This window comes from Heteronotia binoei, chromosome 1, assembly GCF_032191835.1.
Source record: "Heteronotia binoei isolate CCM8104 ecotype False Entrance Well chromosome 1, APGP_CSIRO_Hbin_v1, whole genome shotgun sequence".
Lineage (NCBI taxonomy): Eukaryota > Metazoa > Chordata > Lepidosauria > Squamata > Gekkonidae > Heteronotia > Heteronotia binoei.
This window is the reverse complement of record NC_083223.1, coordinates 63,312,087-63,329,219: the sequence shown is the minus strand read 5'-3', so window position 1 is coordinate 63,329,219 and position 17,133 is coordinate 63,312,087. Positions and strand designations below refer to the sequence as shown.

At 40.5% G+C, this 17,133-nt stretch overlaps 1 protein-coding gene across 22 annotated transcripts in view; it reads left to right on the top strand.

The window, feature by feature from the left end:
- DST (dystonin) overlaps positions 1-17,133 on the top strand; it is a 489,979-nt gene that overhangs the window by 191,501 nt on the left and 281,345 nt on the right. For 13 of the 22 annotated variants that reach the window (XM_060235226.1, XM_060235290.1, XM_060235276.1 and 10 more), the window contains 4 exons: positions 1,206-1,295; positions 1,788-1,886; positions 7,531-7,608; positions 9,196-9,288. In XM_060235226.1, the coding sequence (XP_060091209.1) occupies positions 1,206-1,295; positions 1,788-1,886; positions 7,531-7,608; positions 9,196-9,288 (360 nt within the window). The remainder of the gene's footprint in view (positions 1-1,205; positions 1,296-1,787; positions 1,887-7,530; positions 7,609-9,195; positions 9,289-17,133) is intronic. The other 9 variants (XM_060235329.1, XM_060235262.1, XM_060235255.1 and 6 more) reach the window with 2 other exon arrangements.

The following is a 17,133-nucleotide window of genomic DNA, read 5'->3' as shown; positions in this document are numbered from 1 at the left end:
AAAATGAAAAGTGGTGGTATAAATGTTTTATAAATAAGCTTCACTTAGTAGAATAGTAGAATAAGGCTAGGGTCCACCTCAACTTTACTTGGTCTGGGTAATATTTTTGGTTCATTTCTCTCCTATGTATTGACATACTAATTTTTAGTAGTATTTCATCCTATACTCTTTTTTCTTTTCGTTCTTGAGATGTAGCAGAATAAATTTTAAATTGGGAAAAAATATTCTTCCGCTAGCTGTTTTTGTCTTTCTTGGTGTACTATGTACAAATTCACTAAATCATGCATGTTATAGAAAAGTGTGCATTTGGTGGAACAGCATAGTTAGTCTAGAAGCTGATCAAAACGTAATTAATATTAAAACTTGCATCTTAATGATACATCACTGGCTTAAACTCTATTTTAGAGCTGAACCAGGATCCCTTTTATATTCTTTGAAAAAACCCCTGTATAATACTTCTTGGGATGCTATAATTAGATCTAAACTAAACCAAATTGGAATCCCTCTTGATTATCTAGCCTTAGCCGACGAAACTTACATCTTTAAAGTAATTAAGAAACAATTTACAGACATTGAACTACAAAAATTACAACCAGCTCAACCTTATATTTGCTCACCTGCCATGCTTGGTCTCACTAATCATTTAGGCAGTGTGGCTCGATATCTCCATAACCTTGATATCCCTCTATAACTTAGAGCTTTTTTACTGGCCAGGGTAAATGCATTTCCTTCAAATATGCTTAATGGTAGATATCCCTAGATCCCAGGGCAAGAACACCTGTGCCCCTGTGGCCTGAACTCCCTAGATACAATTGATCATATCATCATAGACTGCCCTCTGTATTAGTCCCCTTGGAAAAGATTGCTTTTAAATTTATTAAATTCTAAAAGATACCTGAGTAACAATCTTAAATGTCAGTTTTCTCTGAAAGATTTGGCTCCTGAAATTACCAAGCTTGTTGCAATTTTTCTTATTGAAGTTCTCAAAATTCAGGGAAATTTTAGATAGTATTGTCTTATTCTATGTAATTTTTGTATGGAATTTTATACCTGATTGATTTTATATATTATGGACTGGGCATTTTATGTATTCTGTGACTGTTGATATTCCAATAATGGTCTATGATGATGGCATAGTTAATCAACACTCTTGAGTCTGCTGGAAAGAGACACCATCTTGACTTTGTATTTTCTTTTTTCTATAGGTTCGCAAACATGTGAATGACCTGTATGAAGACCTGAGAGATGGACATAACTTGATCTCTCTCTTAGAAGTACTTTCAGGAGACACCCTGGTGAGTTTTGTAATCTTAGTTCAGTAATCTCAGGCCTCTGTGTAATTCCAAATGTAAATTGGTATCGGTTGCTGAATTTCCCTCAATTTAGTGTCCTATAATTTAGTGGGAATCTAGGGAAGATTGTAGAACTAAATATAATGTAATTTCTGTCTCTGTTAGCAGTATTTTTTGCTGTTTCCCTTAGATGGCTGTAACACTTTTTTCTATATTTCACTTGTCTTTTCAGTCTTTACTTTCTTAATTTTCTGTAGAAAATGTGGGATGCTAAATATTCCTTCCAGTCATTAAAGAGCATAATTTGCAAAATGTTCCCACCTGTAATTGTCTAACACTCCCTTCTGAAGTCATTTCCTTTTGTTGTGAGCATTACTTCCCTTGCTTGGTTGGCACTTACTCCCTTCATTATATTCTTCTGTTCATACTCTTTTCTTCATTTGTGGTCTGTCTTGTGTCTTTGCTGTCCTGTCTCCTGTCTGTTACGTTCATTAGCCAAGGGAGCGAGATTTTTTGAAGACCTTACGGTTGGTGAGTTCAACAGAAGCATGCCCGTATGAACAGCATGAGGATGAGGAGGATGAGGATAAGGGGGTAGGTGCCGACCCCCATAACTCTACTAACTTAGTATTTGAAAAGTGGTGTCTGCTAATATGCTAGTAACCTGTTTGACTGTTTTTTTATAGTAGTTTATTAGAAAGGATTGCGTGGGGGGAGAGATGAAATTACGGAAATGCCTCCAATACAGAAAAAACAAAACTAGCAGTACCAATTTTTTTAGTTAGGCCCCAGTGAAATCATTTGAAAGTTACAGAATGTGTCTTGCCGAATTTCCCTTCTTTCCCAAGGAGCTCACACAGGGGAAGGTTGGAATGCATTGTTGTTATCTGTATATTTGCAAATTGCAACAATGAAAAACATTTCAGATTCTTTTTCATGGTGGTGGTCATGAATTATGCTACATGTATACAAGTAATTCTGTTAAAGATGGATGAATGGTATTCCAAATAATTCATAACTGTGTAATTTAAATTTGAATATAGCAGTGTTGTTGTGTTGCATCACTTGCAACCTGATCCACAAACCATTTATGATGGAGAACTTCAGGGTTAAAATGGTGATGAAGATTATATAGTGTGGTTTTTAGCGAAGTAACAGTAAGCAAAAATGATACATCCATGCCCCAAAGAGATTACAATCAAAATTTCTATAGTTGGAAAGTACAAAAAAAAAGGGGGGGGGAGGAAAGGGAGATACAAGACTATCATGGGATGGATGTGCACAAATTCAGTTTTAATCCCATATAATTCCATGGGTTTGTGGATTGGAGCCCTAGATAGTTAATTGGCTGAAGATATAGTAGTAACTTTCCCCCCAGTAGACAGAATATATTAGTAGACATATGTTGCTTTCTCATACAATTTATTTTTATAGCAGCAGATGCTGAGGTAGCCTTTTTAACAATACCTTTTGTTTTCCAGATGGGAAATATCTGCTTATAAACAGTAAGGCATTGAATATTGATCTGTCCTAAACAGGTTCCTTCATTCCTTTAAAAAATGCCCAATATCTAAAATCACGTGGCAATTTTCGTGGTCTATTCTTACGTGTGGCCTTGTAGCTTCCCTTCTGCGATATTTGTTCAGCAGCCAAGGACCAGAAAAATATTTCAAAATATCTGTGTATGTCACTGTGCATCAAGGATATTCTCCCTATTATATTTTGATAATCTGGATTTTTTGTAAGCATCTTTCCTTTCAGCACCTATTATCCAAATTTTGTGTGTGCGCATCCCACTCATGCTCTCTATGTTAAAATCTGCAAAACTTAGCTACAGGTAAACTGTTTTGGACACCACTGACTTTTCTGTTGTTGCAAGTGGGAGGACAGGTTTTGACCTCTGAAAAGACTGTGTTCATGGAATCCATGTGAACAAAAATTGCATGATCTTCAGCAAGGAAGGGAATCTGGTAAGAGTCCCCTCCTCCTCCTCCTTGCATCAACCAAAAAGCTGGCATCATTCAACCCAACATATAAGATATTTTCAATCATACGTTTGGATACAATACTTAAAGCACTGATGCTGAAGTTATTTGCTTTCAGAATTTCTGCCTTTGGCTGTTCTTCATTGGCCATTTTCCCTGGTCTAAGGCTCTTGGCTACAGACCAGTGAGGCATTAAGCCTACTGAAATCAATGTGTAGTGGGTGTGGCCCTTGACTTGAATGAGTTTACAACCATAGTAAATCATTACTGAATTGCCTACTAAACTAGGACTTTATTTTTGTGTTATGTTTTCCCTTTTATAATTGTATTTCTCTTTTTTTCTCTTGGCACCCTCATGTTATTCTGAAGGAACATGGGGTTCACTTAAAAAAAAAAAGCTATTCGAGTATTAGGTGATTGTATTTTGAGTCATGTACACAGTAAGGTTGTGTGGCCACAATGTGCAGTCCACATCATTTATACAATCATAATATTTGAATTTGTATATACTTTCTTCTCCAAGATTGAATCTATGACACATGTTGCTTCAGTAGAGTGTGTGTCTGCTGCAGTGCCGCTTTTTCTGGTAACTAAGGTAGCTATTCTATAGAGGAGCCTTAGTGTGGCCTTCTCCCATGTTGCCAGCACTTTTCATCTTTTGTCCCAAACAGTGTGCTGCAGTAGCTTCCACTCTGTGGGCTTAATAACATTACTTCATATTCACAGACCTTTTATGATTGCTGTAGCTGGTTGCCATTAGGTTCATCATGATAACTGTGCAAAAAAATGTTTGAGCTGTGGAAATCCTTTGGGTTGGGTTCCATGGATTCATTCCACTAACAGAGAGCCTCTTATTTCCAGCACAGAAAGTTTTCCTGTGCCATGACAGGAAATAAGGAAGCTACTTGTGGTAGATGAAAGAACCACAGTCAGCAGAATTGGGCCTCTGGGGCATGCTCCATTATTTGGTTATGGAACTAAAAAAGCCATGCTAATATCCTGCTTGCTGGCTAATCAGGTGATAGGAGACAGCTGTCAGTCTTCTAAGAGGAGGAGGATTGAAGGCTTACTGTTGTCCTTCCTACCAGCTGTGTTCATTTTCAAACTGCTCTCCCTTCTACTGGGGTTGTGATTTGTGCATAAATGGTTGTCAGCATCCAACACTACTGACCACAGCCTATTATGAAGGAAAGTTGTTGTATGTAAAAACAGTTGCTTGAGGTCAGTTGTGGTTATATGTGTAAATCAGACCATGTCTGTTTCACAGATAGTTGTCTGAGGCAATATTCATTGCTTAGCTGCAGGTGTTACTTGTACTGTATCATGCTTCAGCCCATTGCAAAAGCTTGTGAAAAATCTGAAGTCAGGAAGAAGGACATTAATGGCTGGATCATAGGGTGACACATAATTTACCTGCTTTCTCATAGCTGTTCTCTGACTAAGCAGTTGATGCTTTTTTTAGTGTGATTCTTCCTGTTTGTGATTTTACACTAACTGCATGTGATTTTGCTTTAATTATCATGATCATGCTGTATATAATTTGTTGTGTTATTCCTTCACAATGAGTTTAGTTTTTTGCATGCATGGTTTCAGTTTTGTAAGCATTTCTAAAACAAAAGTCGCACAGTTGTGTGATAATGGATGTTGCTTGGAATTATACATGCAAAATAATGTATATGAATGGTTTTTAAATGATCCTGATGTGCTGTTCTTTCTAGTGCTATTAAGATAATTTATGTGAATATAATACATATGGAAAAAGTAACACTACAGTTGGATATCTGTAAATAGGTGAATGAGCAGGAAGGGCTGGGAGCCAGTATTCTGATTATAAATCTTTCCTGAAACATTCATGTGCATGTCCAATTCAGCTGTAATTTTATCTTATATGTGTGCCACCAGGACTTTTTTTGTCGCAGGAATTCCTTTGTATATTAGGCCACACACCCCTGATGGAGCCTATCCTCCTGGAGCTTACAATTGGCCCTGTACTAAGAGCCTTGAAAGTTCCAGGTGGATTGGCTACATGAGGGGTGTGTGGTCTTATATGCAAAGGAGTTCCTGCTACAAAAAACCCCTGTGTGCCACCATATAGGCTACTTCACACTAAGCATTTTAGGTGCATGAAGAGGCAGAGGGCTGGGCGAGGGACAGATGGCCCGCCCACTGCCAAGCCGTATCCCCCCCTTCAGAAGAAGCTGGTTGGGCAGCGGCTGCCTGCATGCTTTTTCCTGCGTTCTATTTTGGAAAACAGGAAGAAGCTTGCAGGCGGCCGCTGCCCAGTTGCCCCTCACCTAGCCCTCTGCCTCTTCAGAGGGAGTGGTTTATGAATATGTGTGTTTGATGTTAAATGGTTTATGAATATGTGTGTTTGATGTGTTGGTATGTTTGTGGAAGAGCACCTCATTTCGTTGCTCTCTTTTTGTTGAGAACAATGACAATAAATTCATCTATCTATCTATCTATCTATCATTGGCTGGGCAGCAGCCACTCGTGATTTGGAACGCAGGAAGAAGCATGTGAGTGGATGCTGCCCAGCCAGCTCCCTTTGAAGTGAGCTCCCTCGGCGTGAGCGGGGATGAGAGGGGGCGCCTGCCCCCCTCCCACCCCCGCAGTGAAGTGGTGCCCCAGGTGGCCACCTACCTTGCCGACTGCCACTTGCCAGCCCTGCTTGTATCCTATGCAGTAGCAAGATTCTGTGCTATAGCAATTAGAAAGAAAAAATGGTTGGAATTATCTTTTACAGCTTTGAGTTTTATGAATGTAAAATGATCTTAAGAGATGATGTGAATTGACCATAATAAATACTGACTTGACTAAGAGCTGCCAAGTTCCTGCGGGGAGGAGGCCGCTGAGGGGATCCCCACCCCCTGAAGAGTCCCACTGCCACGTGGCATGATGATGTCACCCGAAAATGATGTGTCATGTGGGGATGCTCTAGGAAATCATGGAATGCTCTATGGTTTCATGTGGGGACACTCTAGCAATTGGGGGAAACTATGGTACCATAGAGTTTCCCCTAAAATTTCTAGAGTGTCCCTGCATGAAATCATAGTTTTCCACAGTTTCCTATTGTGTCTCCACACAACATGTCATGCATGATAGGTCACTTCCGGGTGACATCATGGTGCTGTGCACGCACAAAGAAAGTGCCTCGCCAGCAGCTGGTGGGGACTTAGCAACCCTAACTAAACTACCAATAAAGGGTACCATTTTAGTCAAAGTTAACCAGTTTAAGTACAAATAATTTGAGGGAAGAAATTTAAATGCACACTTAACTTACCAGTTGAAAATAATGAGACTTAAATGTGGGTAACTTTGCCTGAACAACATATCAAAGAAGGTAAATTTTACAGTCACATTTATAACTGTGCTATGTGACTTCCAGCCAGTTACAAAGAAACCTTTCATTTAAATTCATATAACTAGAGTAAAGCATAAAACCCAGTGAGTTGGATCTGCTGTACTGTGAGTGGACTTCTGCTTGCAGAATGGATAGTTCCTGCCTCCCCCCACTGCCCCTTAGCCCACAGTGACCGCCCCAATGCTGACCCTGGGGTTTAGGATACCTCTAAGAACAGCATTGGACACAAAATGGAGATTTGTAGTGGGAGGGTGGAATTGCTGAAACCCCCACTGTCCTCCTTTTGATGGAAATATCAACCTGCAAAAAGAAGCACTGGACCAACCCTTTATTTGGATCATCTGTTGTGTTCCCCAATCTCGTTGGGTTAGAATTGCACATAATTTCACCAGGTTTATAGCAGGATGCCTAGCTTTGTGATGAATCATCCAACAAGTTTAAATGGTGATATTCTAGATGTTCTGTATGTGAACATGCAATTCAGGGAGTGTAACTTAATTTGATGTTGTTCTATTACAGTATGAACATGATTTTTTTAGTTTATTTTGGTAGCTCTCTTGTCTTCAGGGTACTGCATCATAGCAAGGGTGATAAATAGATTTGTTTACATGGGCCTTATTGTGAGTTTAGTTTATTCAGTCCATTATTTAATATTTCCAAACTTGAACAAAAAAAGGTGGTGGGGGGAAGGAGGAGCTATATATTTGGAATCAGAACCATTGTCCTGTGGATATATTAAGATACATACACACCTTTGTGAAAATTTACTTCAAATGTGAGCTTTGAAATGTTTTAAATAGGCAATTATAAAAATGTTTAATTGTTTTGGCTTTTAATTAGTAGGATTTCTGCTGCAGAAAGTCTCACAGCCTTCATTTTCTGTTTTTAGCCCAGGGAGAAAGGTCGGATGCGTTTTCACAGACTACAGAATGTACAAATTGCACTTGATTATTTGAAAAAACGGCAGGTAAGAAAATATTTAAAAGCCAAAATTAAAACATATAATTGGCAAAGCAAGAATGATCTTTTGTACGTTAAGTAGTAAAGTTACTCAGCTGTGATCTGGTGTGTTTACTCCTATATGAGTAACTGGCAAATAAAATAGGAAATATATTTATTCTCATGATATATACTCATCTTCTCTGTTCCTGGTTTTCTAGTGTTTTCTGCCGCTCTACCCTCTTATTGTTAAAATTTCTGAGCTGCAAAACAGATACAGGGCATCGTTGCAGTTATGTTCTTATTGATTTGATTATCTACTGTCTATTAAAAATAGCTGTAGGAAGATGAACCATGCTTTTGCATCATTTCTAATGGACTGTATCATCCGTGCTCAAAAATTGTATGGTTGAGTCTTGTACATATTTCCTTCATCCACATGGATCCCATATCTGGTGGGAAGCTCATATAACTGAGTCAAAACTAAATAGTAGGAATGGCACAGCAACGGGGATTACTTCTGCAGAGTAACCAGCAAAGATCTCATTCCCACATTTTAGATTATGGATGTTATAGCAAGATGAAACAGATGTCCAGTGGCACCTTAAAGATGAACAACATTTATTTCAATTTGAGCTTTCTTGTCCCACACACCCACCAATTTGGACTGAGACCTTGTGCTTCTGAGAATGAAGTTTGAAAAAGCGGAGGAAGCTGTAAAAACAGTCATGTCTGATTTGGCCCTAACATTAAGCTCACAGGATGACCTGGAGCCAGTCTAGGCTGAGAGAGTCTGCCTGTCTCTCAGAGTTGCTGTCAAGATCAGATGGGGAAGGGAAACTATTCATGCTGCCTTGAGCTCCTTGGAGGAAGGGTAGGATTAAAATGTTCTAGATAGATAAAAGAACTGTGGGTTTGGAGATGTTAAATGGTTGTGGAGGAATTGACGGTAGCTGAGAAGAAACAAGGAAGAGGGTAAACATCAAAGGTGCACTGAAACCAATAAGCTTATTAAGGTCTGCATGATATGAATCTAGAGGCTCTTCCTCAGAGGCTACTTAAATCAGTTTTGGTTTTTTTTAGGAACTGCTTAAATATTCTTCTGTGCTGTCTGATAAGTACATTTTATCAGAAGAAGAAATTGGTTTAGTTGCCCCTGAGGAAGCATTTCTTGACTCAGATCACATTTACTCATGCTAAATGTATTCAGCTCTGTGCTATTCTGGGGATCATGGAATTTGTGTGTAGAAAAGCCATGTGGAATGTGGGCTATATAGTATGAAGGCAAGATGAAAAACCTGGCTGGACCCAATCCAGCGTACACATGGTGGGGGCCACTGGTAATTTGGTGTTCCCATGATCTGTTCATGGTCTCTTACATACATGCATTTGTTGTATCTGCCCTGTCTCATAAGTATACACATAATAAAAAGAACACCAGCTTGTGTTAGATCTGAGCAGAACTGAAAATGTTTTCTCCTTACCTTCTATTAAGATTATTGATTATTCCATAGCATGCTTCTAAAGATGCACAATGTCATATGTAAGAGTCAGGATACATGTTTTGTGCTCATTTGTTTAAGTGTTTTGGATTTTTTTCTTTTACAAATGGCAGGTGAAATTGGTAAACATTAGAAATGATGACATAACAGATGGGAATCCCAAATTGACTTTGGGATTAATATGGACCATAATTTTGCACTTTCAGGTAAGATGGCTCATTATTTTCAATTTATATTGATTTTAATTTTTTTTTGTCTGATGGCCAATGATTAGACTTGTCAGTCAGAGAACAAATCACATGTAGTATCGTTGAAAGTTGGTGTGGTAAACAAAGTTCTGTGGCCTGTCCAGCCGGGCAGGGTTTGTAATATTATCATTGTAGTATAGATTTCTCTATAATCTTTAGATTAGAGTGATAAAAATGCAGGGTTTTTTAACTTTTGCAAATCAAAGTTTATTTGAATTCGCAATGCAACATTGTAACATCAGGTAACTAAATAAGAAAGGGGGTTTATATTATGAAATAGATAAGACTGAAAAGCATGTTTCCTGTTTCGACCAGTAATATTGATGCTGGCTGTATTTCCATGTGACATTAAAAAGAACAATAATTATAAAACCAAAGTGGCTATATTAGTTACAGTAAAACGCTTGTAATGCCAACATTTTGAATTTTCTTCTTCTTTAATATATACTTATAAGGAAATGTCACAAAGTTGTGATATGGGATATTATAATATTTGCATTGACCATCCTTAGTAGTACATTAAATCTGACATCTAATTTTTTGTATGGGGGGGGGGGGCTCCAGTTCATTTGATTCAAAATAAAACTAATGCTTCATTTCATCAGGTTTTGATATTATAATATTCTTTGTCTAATTTAATGAATTGTAAAAAAATTGAACTTTAATTAGAAAAAAATTGCAAAAGTAATTGCAAAAAAATAGTAATTGCAAAAAGTTGATTTTGGGAATCTGGAAGCCAATTTAGCACCCTCATATTAAGCCAATAAAGTATTTTTTTTAATTCAAAGAGCAATATAGATTAAGTCAAGTTTTTATGGGTTTGTTGGATCAGAGTGATGTTGCTTCAGAAGTTATCACAAACACACTAAGCAGTTAAAAATGAAAGTGTGGTTTTTCTTGGATGTATTGGTAGTGCTGGATCACACTAGATGGCACTAGAAATACTGCATTGAGTATACTTACAGAATTATGTTTCGTCGTTACAGAATTATGTGGTGTTAATTTTCCTCATCCTTAGTGCCTGAAAACTGTGTTTTGTGGTAAATTTGCCCGTATTTGCTTTGGGATTCTTAATTCTCAATCATAAGACTTGCTGCATTATTAGAAATAATTACATAGCATTTAAAATATTTTCTTGCCATTTAAAAACTTGCCAAATGCTCATGACCATGCCATTTGTTTCTTTTATTACTGATGTATTTGCATTTCAAAAACACCCAAGCATATGCTGCTTGGAGAACTGATACTTCAGATTACCAAAGCTAAACAGAAATAGTGAGATGTTTAAATGATAAGAGGTTCATTAAATAGAAATCAGTGTAGAAGAAGAAGAAGAGATTGGATTTATATCCCGCCCTTCACTATTTGAAGGCGTCTCAGAGTGGCTTACAATCTTTCTCTTTCCCTCCCCACAACAGACACCCTGTGAGCAATGTTCCCTCTAAGCTGAGTTAGGCTGAGCCAGCCCACAGATTTTTAGCCTCTGGCTTGCACATTTTTGTCTTAGCTCAGGAAAAATGGCCCCAGAGCACACTATTTTCTGCAGTAGCTCACAACTTCAATGCCAGTAGCTCACAAAGTAGAATTTTTGCTCACAAAACTCTGCAGCTTAGACGGAACATTGCCTGTGAGGTAGGTGGGACTGAGAGAGCTCTAACAGAAACTACTCTTGAGAGGAACAGGTCTGTGAGAACTTGTGACTGACTCAAGGTCACAATAGCAGGTGCATCTGAAGGAGTGGGGAATCAAACCTGGCTCTCCCAGATAAGAGTCTGCACACTTAACCACTGCACCACACCAACTAATATATCATCATCAGTTTTGTATTACTTCTTTCTGGAATCATTTTGGCTTTGGGATGGATCCCACTAAGCATTACTTGTGTGCTTTCGGCATTGTAGGAGAAGCAGACCTCCTCTTAAGGTTGCTCATCACTTGGAAGCAATATTCAAGTTAAGAAAACTGCAACATGTATAGGAAAGCAGTTTTGCTTCCTCTCTGTATGTGAAGTTTTATAGCTGTCATATCTTAAATGCCCTTTTGAAGTCTGAAAGTCCCACTTCATTCCAGCAGAATCATAACTAAGTTGCACTGTTTTTCTCTGTTTATATGAAGTATGTTGGGCCATTTTTTGTACCACAAATATATTTTCATTGACATAAATAGAAGATACAGCTGCAGATATCACAATATCAGGGTATATACACCTTTGCCTTTTCATGGTTTCTGTGTGAATATGTGCATGTGCAAATACATATAAAGTCTTAGTTGCTACTCCCTCTTTGTCTGGCCAGGATAAATCAATCATATTGTCCAGCCAGGATAAATCAATAACTTGCAAAACTGAGTTCCTTAGCTAGGCTCATACCACAATAATTTAGATAGATATTTCCCCATCTTTGTGTAACGGAAAACAAAATCAGGGCTCATGGTGTATTGCAGGGGTGGCCAACGGTAGCTCTCCAGATGTTTTTGCCTACAACTCCCATCAGCCCCAGCCAACATGGCCAATGGCTGGGGCTGATGGGAGTTGTAGGCAAAAACATCTGGAGAGCTACCGTTGGCCATCCCTGGTGTTTTGGAAACCTGTATTGGAAGATATAGTTGCAGTTAATTTTGGCTGCAAGGTCCAAACATGTTGTACAGTGTCCAGGCCCAGCGCATGGGAGTAGGCGAGGTAGGTGACTGCCTTGAGCGCCACCCAGCCTTGGGGTTGCCCCCTTTCCCCATGCGTGAAGCTCTCCCAACTGCTACCTCTTTCTCTCCCACCTCCAAGCCCTGGTTGCTGCCTGCCTGTGCAAAGACACTCCCACCCAGGAGCCTCAGGGCACTGGTGCTGCCTTCCTCCTCTCTGCCTGCCGCAAAGCCAAACCATCTGCGACCACCTCCCAGCCTGGCAACAAGCTCGGAGCCACCCAACTGCGCCTGTGCATACTGTCCTTTCCTAGCTATACCACAATCCCCTGATGATGTCCAGGCCAGTGATTTGTCTTTGGTGCAGGAGAGGGTGGAGTTGGAGCACACGGCAGTAGCAAAAACCTGTTTTAAGTGTGGAGAAAGCCCTGTTTGCCCTGCAAGCTGGGCCGCCTGGAGAAATGTCTTCTTGAAGCCCTTCTTCCTCCATTTCTCCTCTGGCTGGGCTTGCTCCTTTCCTTTGTGAGGTGGGAGGCTGACAGGAGTGTTCCCCCCCCTCCGCCCTGGAAGAGGCAGGGCTCCTCTGGCTGTGCTGTTCAAATCGAGCCAGGTGCCTCTGCTGCTCCCCACCATCCCAGCAGCACAGCCCCTTCCTTGGGGCTCCCACCACCCCCTGTGGGAAGCAGAAATGGAGCTGCGGATGCCCCTCCAAAGACCCTTCACTTACCTCCTGCTGCTGCTGGATGCAGCTGGCAGTGTCTGGTAGGATTTGTAGGGTAAGCTGTCCCTGCTGGCACCTACCCCCTGCCCTCTCTGTCTCCCCCTCCCCCCGTCCATCTGGAACTCTGCAACTTGCCCTGCGCACTTCAGAAGTCCAGTAGTGTGCTAAAATTCTGCCAGATTGGAGCCTTGACATCTGGCTTGTCCGTTTAAGAAGTCCAGGACCACCCTGCTATAGCAATGGAGCATCTCGGTTGGGTATCCTTTTGCCAGGATGGGTCAGCCAGATGGTTTCAGGAAACCCAGAAGCAAGGCACAAAAGGCAATTGCCCGCTCCTGAGGTCCCCCTTCCTAGGAAATGGTACTCAAGGGTGAACTGCCCCTGAATATGGAGGTTCTACTGTTTAGTTATCATGGCTAATCACTACTGATAACCCCCCCACCCCTTTTAAAGCCTTCTGAGATCTGCTCAGCATACCTCTTGGTAATGGAAAATGCTGTGAAGTCACAGTTGACTTATGGCAACCAAGCCCCATAGGGTTTTCAAGGCAAAAAAACAACAGAGGTGTTTTGCCACTGCCTGCCTTACCATAGCAACCCTGGACTTCCTTATTGGTATCCCATTCAAAATCTAACCAATGCTCTCTCTTAAGTTTTGGAGTCTGCTGAGCAAAATTCTATTTTGTGAGCTACTGGCACTGAAGTTGTGAGCTACTGCAGTAGTTAATTTGCTCTGGGACCATTTTTCCTGAGCTAAGACAAAAATATGTGAGCTAGAGGCTAAAAAACTGTGAACTAGCTCACACTAACTCAGCTTAGAAAGAATACTGGTTCTAACCCTGGACTTTCTTGTTGGTCCCCCCCTTCCCGGGAATTGTGCTTTAGTGTGAACTGCCTCTGAACATGGAGGTTCCACTGTTTAGTTATCATGGCTAATCACTACTGATAACCCCCCACCCCTTTTAAAGCCTTCTGAGATCTGCTCAACATACCTCTTGGCAATTGCCTGCTCCTGAGGTCCCCCTTCCTAGGAAATGGTACTCAAGGGTGAACTGCCCCTGAATATGGAGGTTCTACTGTTTAGTTATCATGGCTAATCACTACCGATAACCCCCCGCCCCTTTTAAAGCCTTCTGAGATCTGCTCAGCATACCTCTTGGTGGTGGGAAATGCTGTGAAGTCACAGCTGACTTATGGCAACCAAGTCCCATGGGGTTTTCAAGTCCAGCAGAGGTGGGTTGCCATCACCTGCCTTGCCATAGCAACGCTGAACTTCCTTGTTGGACTCCCATTCAAGGTCTAACCCTGAACTTCCTTGTTGCTGCCTCCTTGTTGTAATTTGGGGTGATCTCCAGGAACCAACTGAATGTTAGCAACAACATGTGACTTCTAAGCCGCTGAACAAATATCACTGTTCTAGATTAAAAATTTGCAGACCTGGTACCATAACTTGAAAGATACATAAATGCCTTTGTTCTAAACAGTAATCATAATTCTATTTGGTATGAATGATGGAGATGCTAGTTGCTGTGTTCCGAGGTTTGCCTTTGTTCAGGGGTGGCCGATGTCAGAAATTTGAGAGCTAGAAGACATGAGCATCAAATGTTTAAGAGCCGGAAGGAAGGAAGATGGGGAGAGGAAGGAGGGAGAGAGGGGTGGAAAGAAAGCAACCTTAACTTTTTAATGCATTCTCCAAACTGCTGGCAGGCTTGGTAAAGTAATTTGAAGAGAGAAATGCCTTCTCCAAGCTGGCCAATGAGGCAGTGGGGGCTTAGAGAGCGACAAAATATGTGTGAAAGAGCCATAGTTTGGCCATCCCTGTCTTAGTTTTAGACAGCTGGGAAAAACTGCTTGGCACGACTGCTGGGTTAGCTGTTTGAGAGGGGGGGCGCAAGTAGGTAGCTTTTCCTAGGGCTCCAGAAAGTCTAGCACTGGCCCTGACATAATTGGCAATCTTCATCTTTCTTCTTCTTCAAACTACCATTTTCCATTTAAGTACTTATGAGTAGCAAGTCATATTTTTAACTGTGTGTAGGCATCTATTTTCTCTTTGTAAACAGATATGTAAGGCATTAGTTTCCTATATTTCTGGACTTTTGCTACATTGTGGGGAATTTTGAATTATTTCATGACATTCTTGTAATGGATTCAGGGAGATGTCATGTTGAGCAGAAGCAGTTTGTGTATTTGGACCTATCCCTGGGTGAGTTGATGCACAAGAGTGGGTAAGAGAATGTGACACTGATACTTCACTGGAATGTCTACCAGAATGTTGCTACATATCTGAATCTAAGTAGTTAAAAATACCTGGTTCACAGAAAAATACCTGACCCACAAAGACAAGATACAGGGCATTTTTTGTGTGTGGGAGCACAGTGTAATGGAGTTCTGTAATGTCTTTGTGGAAACAAAATTTTCAAAAAAATGTTCAAAAGTTCATGAGGGGCACCTGTGTGTTTCTCCATTTCCCTCTTGAGAGCTCCAGCACCTCTTTTTCTAGGAAAAAAGGCCCTGACAGGATATGATGTGATACAATTTGTATATTCACTTGGTTTGTTTAATTTGAAGGCCTTCCAGCCTCAGGTAGATAATCCTAAATAAGTACCACAGAACAAGATAGATTAGGGTTCATTTACGTCAAGGCCAGAGCTTCTAAATCCCCAGTGCTCAACTCACAAAACCTTTTCAGCAAGAAAACTGCTATTTAGTATAAGTGGAATGTTAATTGTGCCATTTAAAAAAAGAAGCATTAAAAATTGCATTATTGCTGGTCTAACTTTAGAGTTGGAGGATGCCAAAAGCAGTGTTGATTTGGGTTTACTTGTAGTTAAAATATTACCAACATGTAGATAAACCAAAGTAACTTTTGTCCTTCAGAGAGTCTCAGAACCTCGTCTTCATTGTACCAACCCAGATCTTGTGTCCATTGTCATAGCAGCTGAAAAACCAAAATTACAATAGAGGTACACCCTATTTATTTCCAAGTTTTCCAGTTGTAGAAAAAGAATGATATTTCTTTTTCACAGCAATAAAAAAGGTGAAGTGTACACCTGTGTTGCTTCTTAAGTAATGATCCTGTGATGCTGAGAGTGAGTACTTCTGAGTTTTATTTTTCTCTTAGTCTTTTGTATACACTAGGATGCTCTTGCTTCAGTGCTTACTCCCTGTAGCCCTTCACAAGCCCATAGACCTGGAGATGTTTAGTCCTTAGTATCGGTGGTGTCTTCCCGATCTGCCATTATGCATCTGTCCTTGTCTCCTGGCAGTTTTTGTTTTCCCTCCCATTTCAGTGTGTTCTCCTCCAGTCGATTCCCTCTTGCCTTCTGCTTGCCAACCCCGGTTACTCCTTCCTCTCTGCCTTAAATCTTGTTTGCCTTCCTTTGTGACCCCTCCCCAGGGGCTGTGCAACTCATTGCAACCTGTTTTTACATAATTTTGCTTTTAATTTTAATACTATATCCAAAATGGAAAAATACACCTTTTCCCTGGGGATTGCTTTCCCCCCCCCTAAAGGGAGATAAAATATATCATGAAAATATTGTGGTATCTTATTGTGATCTTGTGTGGGGCAATTATTTGGTCTAATAATACAGAAGTTTATGACTGACACTTTGTTTGTGATTGGTTGGCACAGGAGCAGTCAGTCCTGAAGGTGATATAAGATGACTTCCTGGTATTTATTGAAATGATTTGTACTGAGAAGAGAACTACTATAATAGGAAAAGTGTTTCACATGTTTGAGCCTTAAGTGGTTCTAAAGGCGTAGCAGTGGCTCACTTGTAGAGCACATGCCTTGCATGCAGAAAGTCTCAAATTCAGTCCCTGCTACCTCCGGTTTAAAGGATCTCTGGTAACAACTGTTGGGAAGGATCTTTCTATTCCTGAGACCCTGGAGAGTTGCTGCCTGTAGGATCAGACGGTACAGAGCAATGTTTCCTCTATCCCCCCCCCTCCTACTGAGCAGAGCAGTTCACATTCTGAGCAGAATGTAACTGCTGTTATCTTATAAAGGGCAATGGACAGTGCAAGACCCTGCATGTTTCCAGATTGCTGCTGAGCAGGACTTCTTGTGTTAATGAGCAGCCACTCATGTGCCCTGCTTAGAGGGAATTCTGGACTGAGCTAGATGAACCAATGGTTGTGTTTTGTAAAGCAGCTTCATATGTTCAAGGGGCCATTAACTGCCAACATATGTTTCTGTGGCAGTTGGCCAGCAGAATCTACCTTTGAGGTCTACTTCTGGTCTGCCTCCAGACATTGAACCTTGTCTTCACAGATTCATTTGTAATCTGCTCATGATTTAAAACAGTCAGATGAAAGGTCAATGATTGCTCTTCTCAACAGTCTCAAGCTATATGATGCCTGTGATTTAATCCTTAGTTGTAGGAGGTGATAAGCTATTACTTCCCTTGTGGTTTGCAACAGGGCAGACTGTCTTTTGTAAAGCAC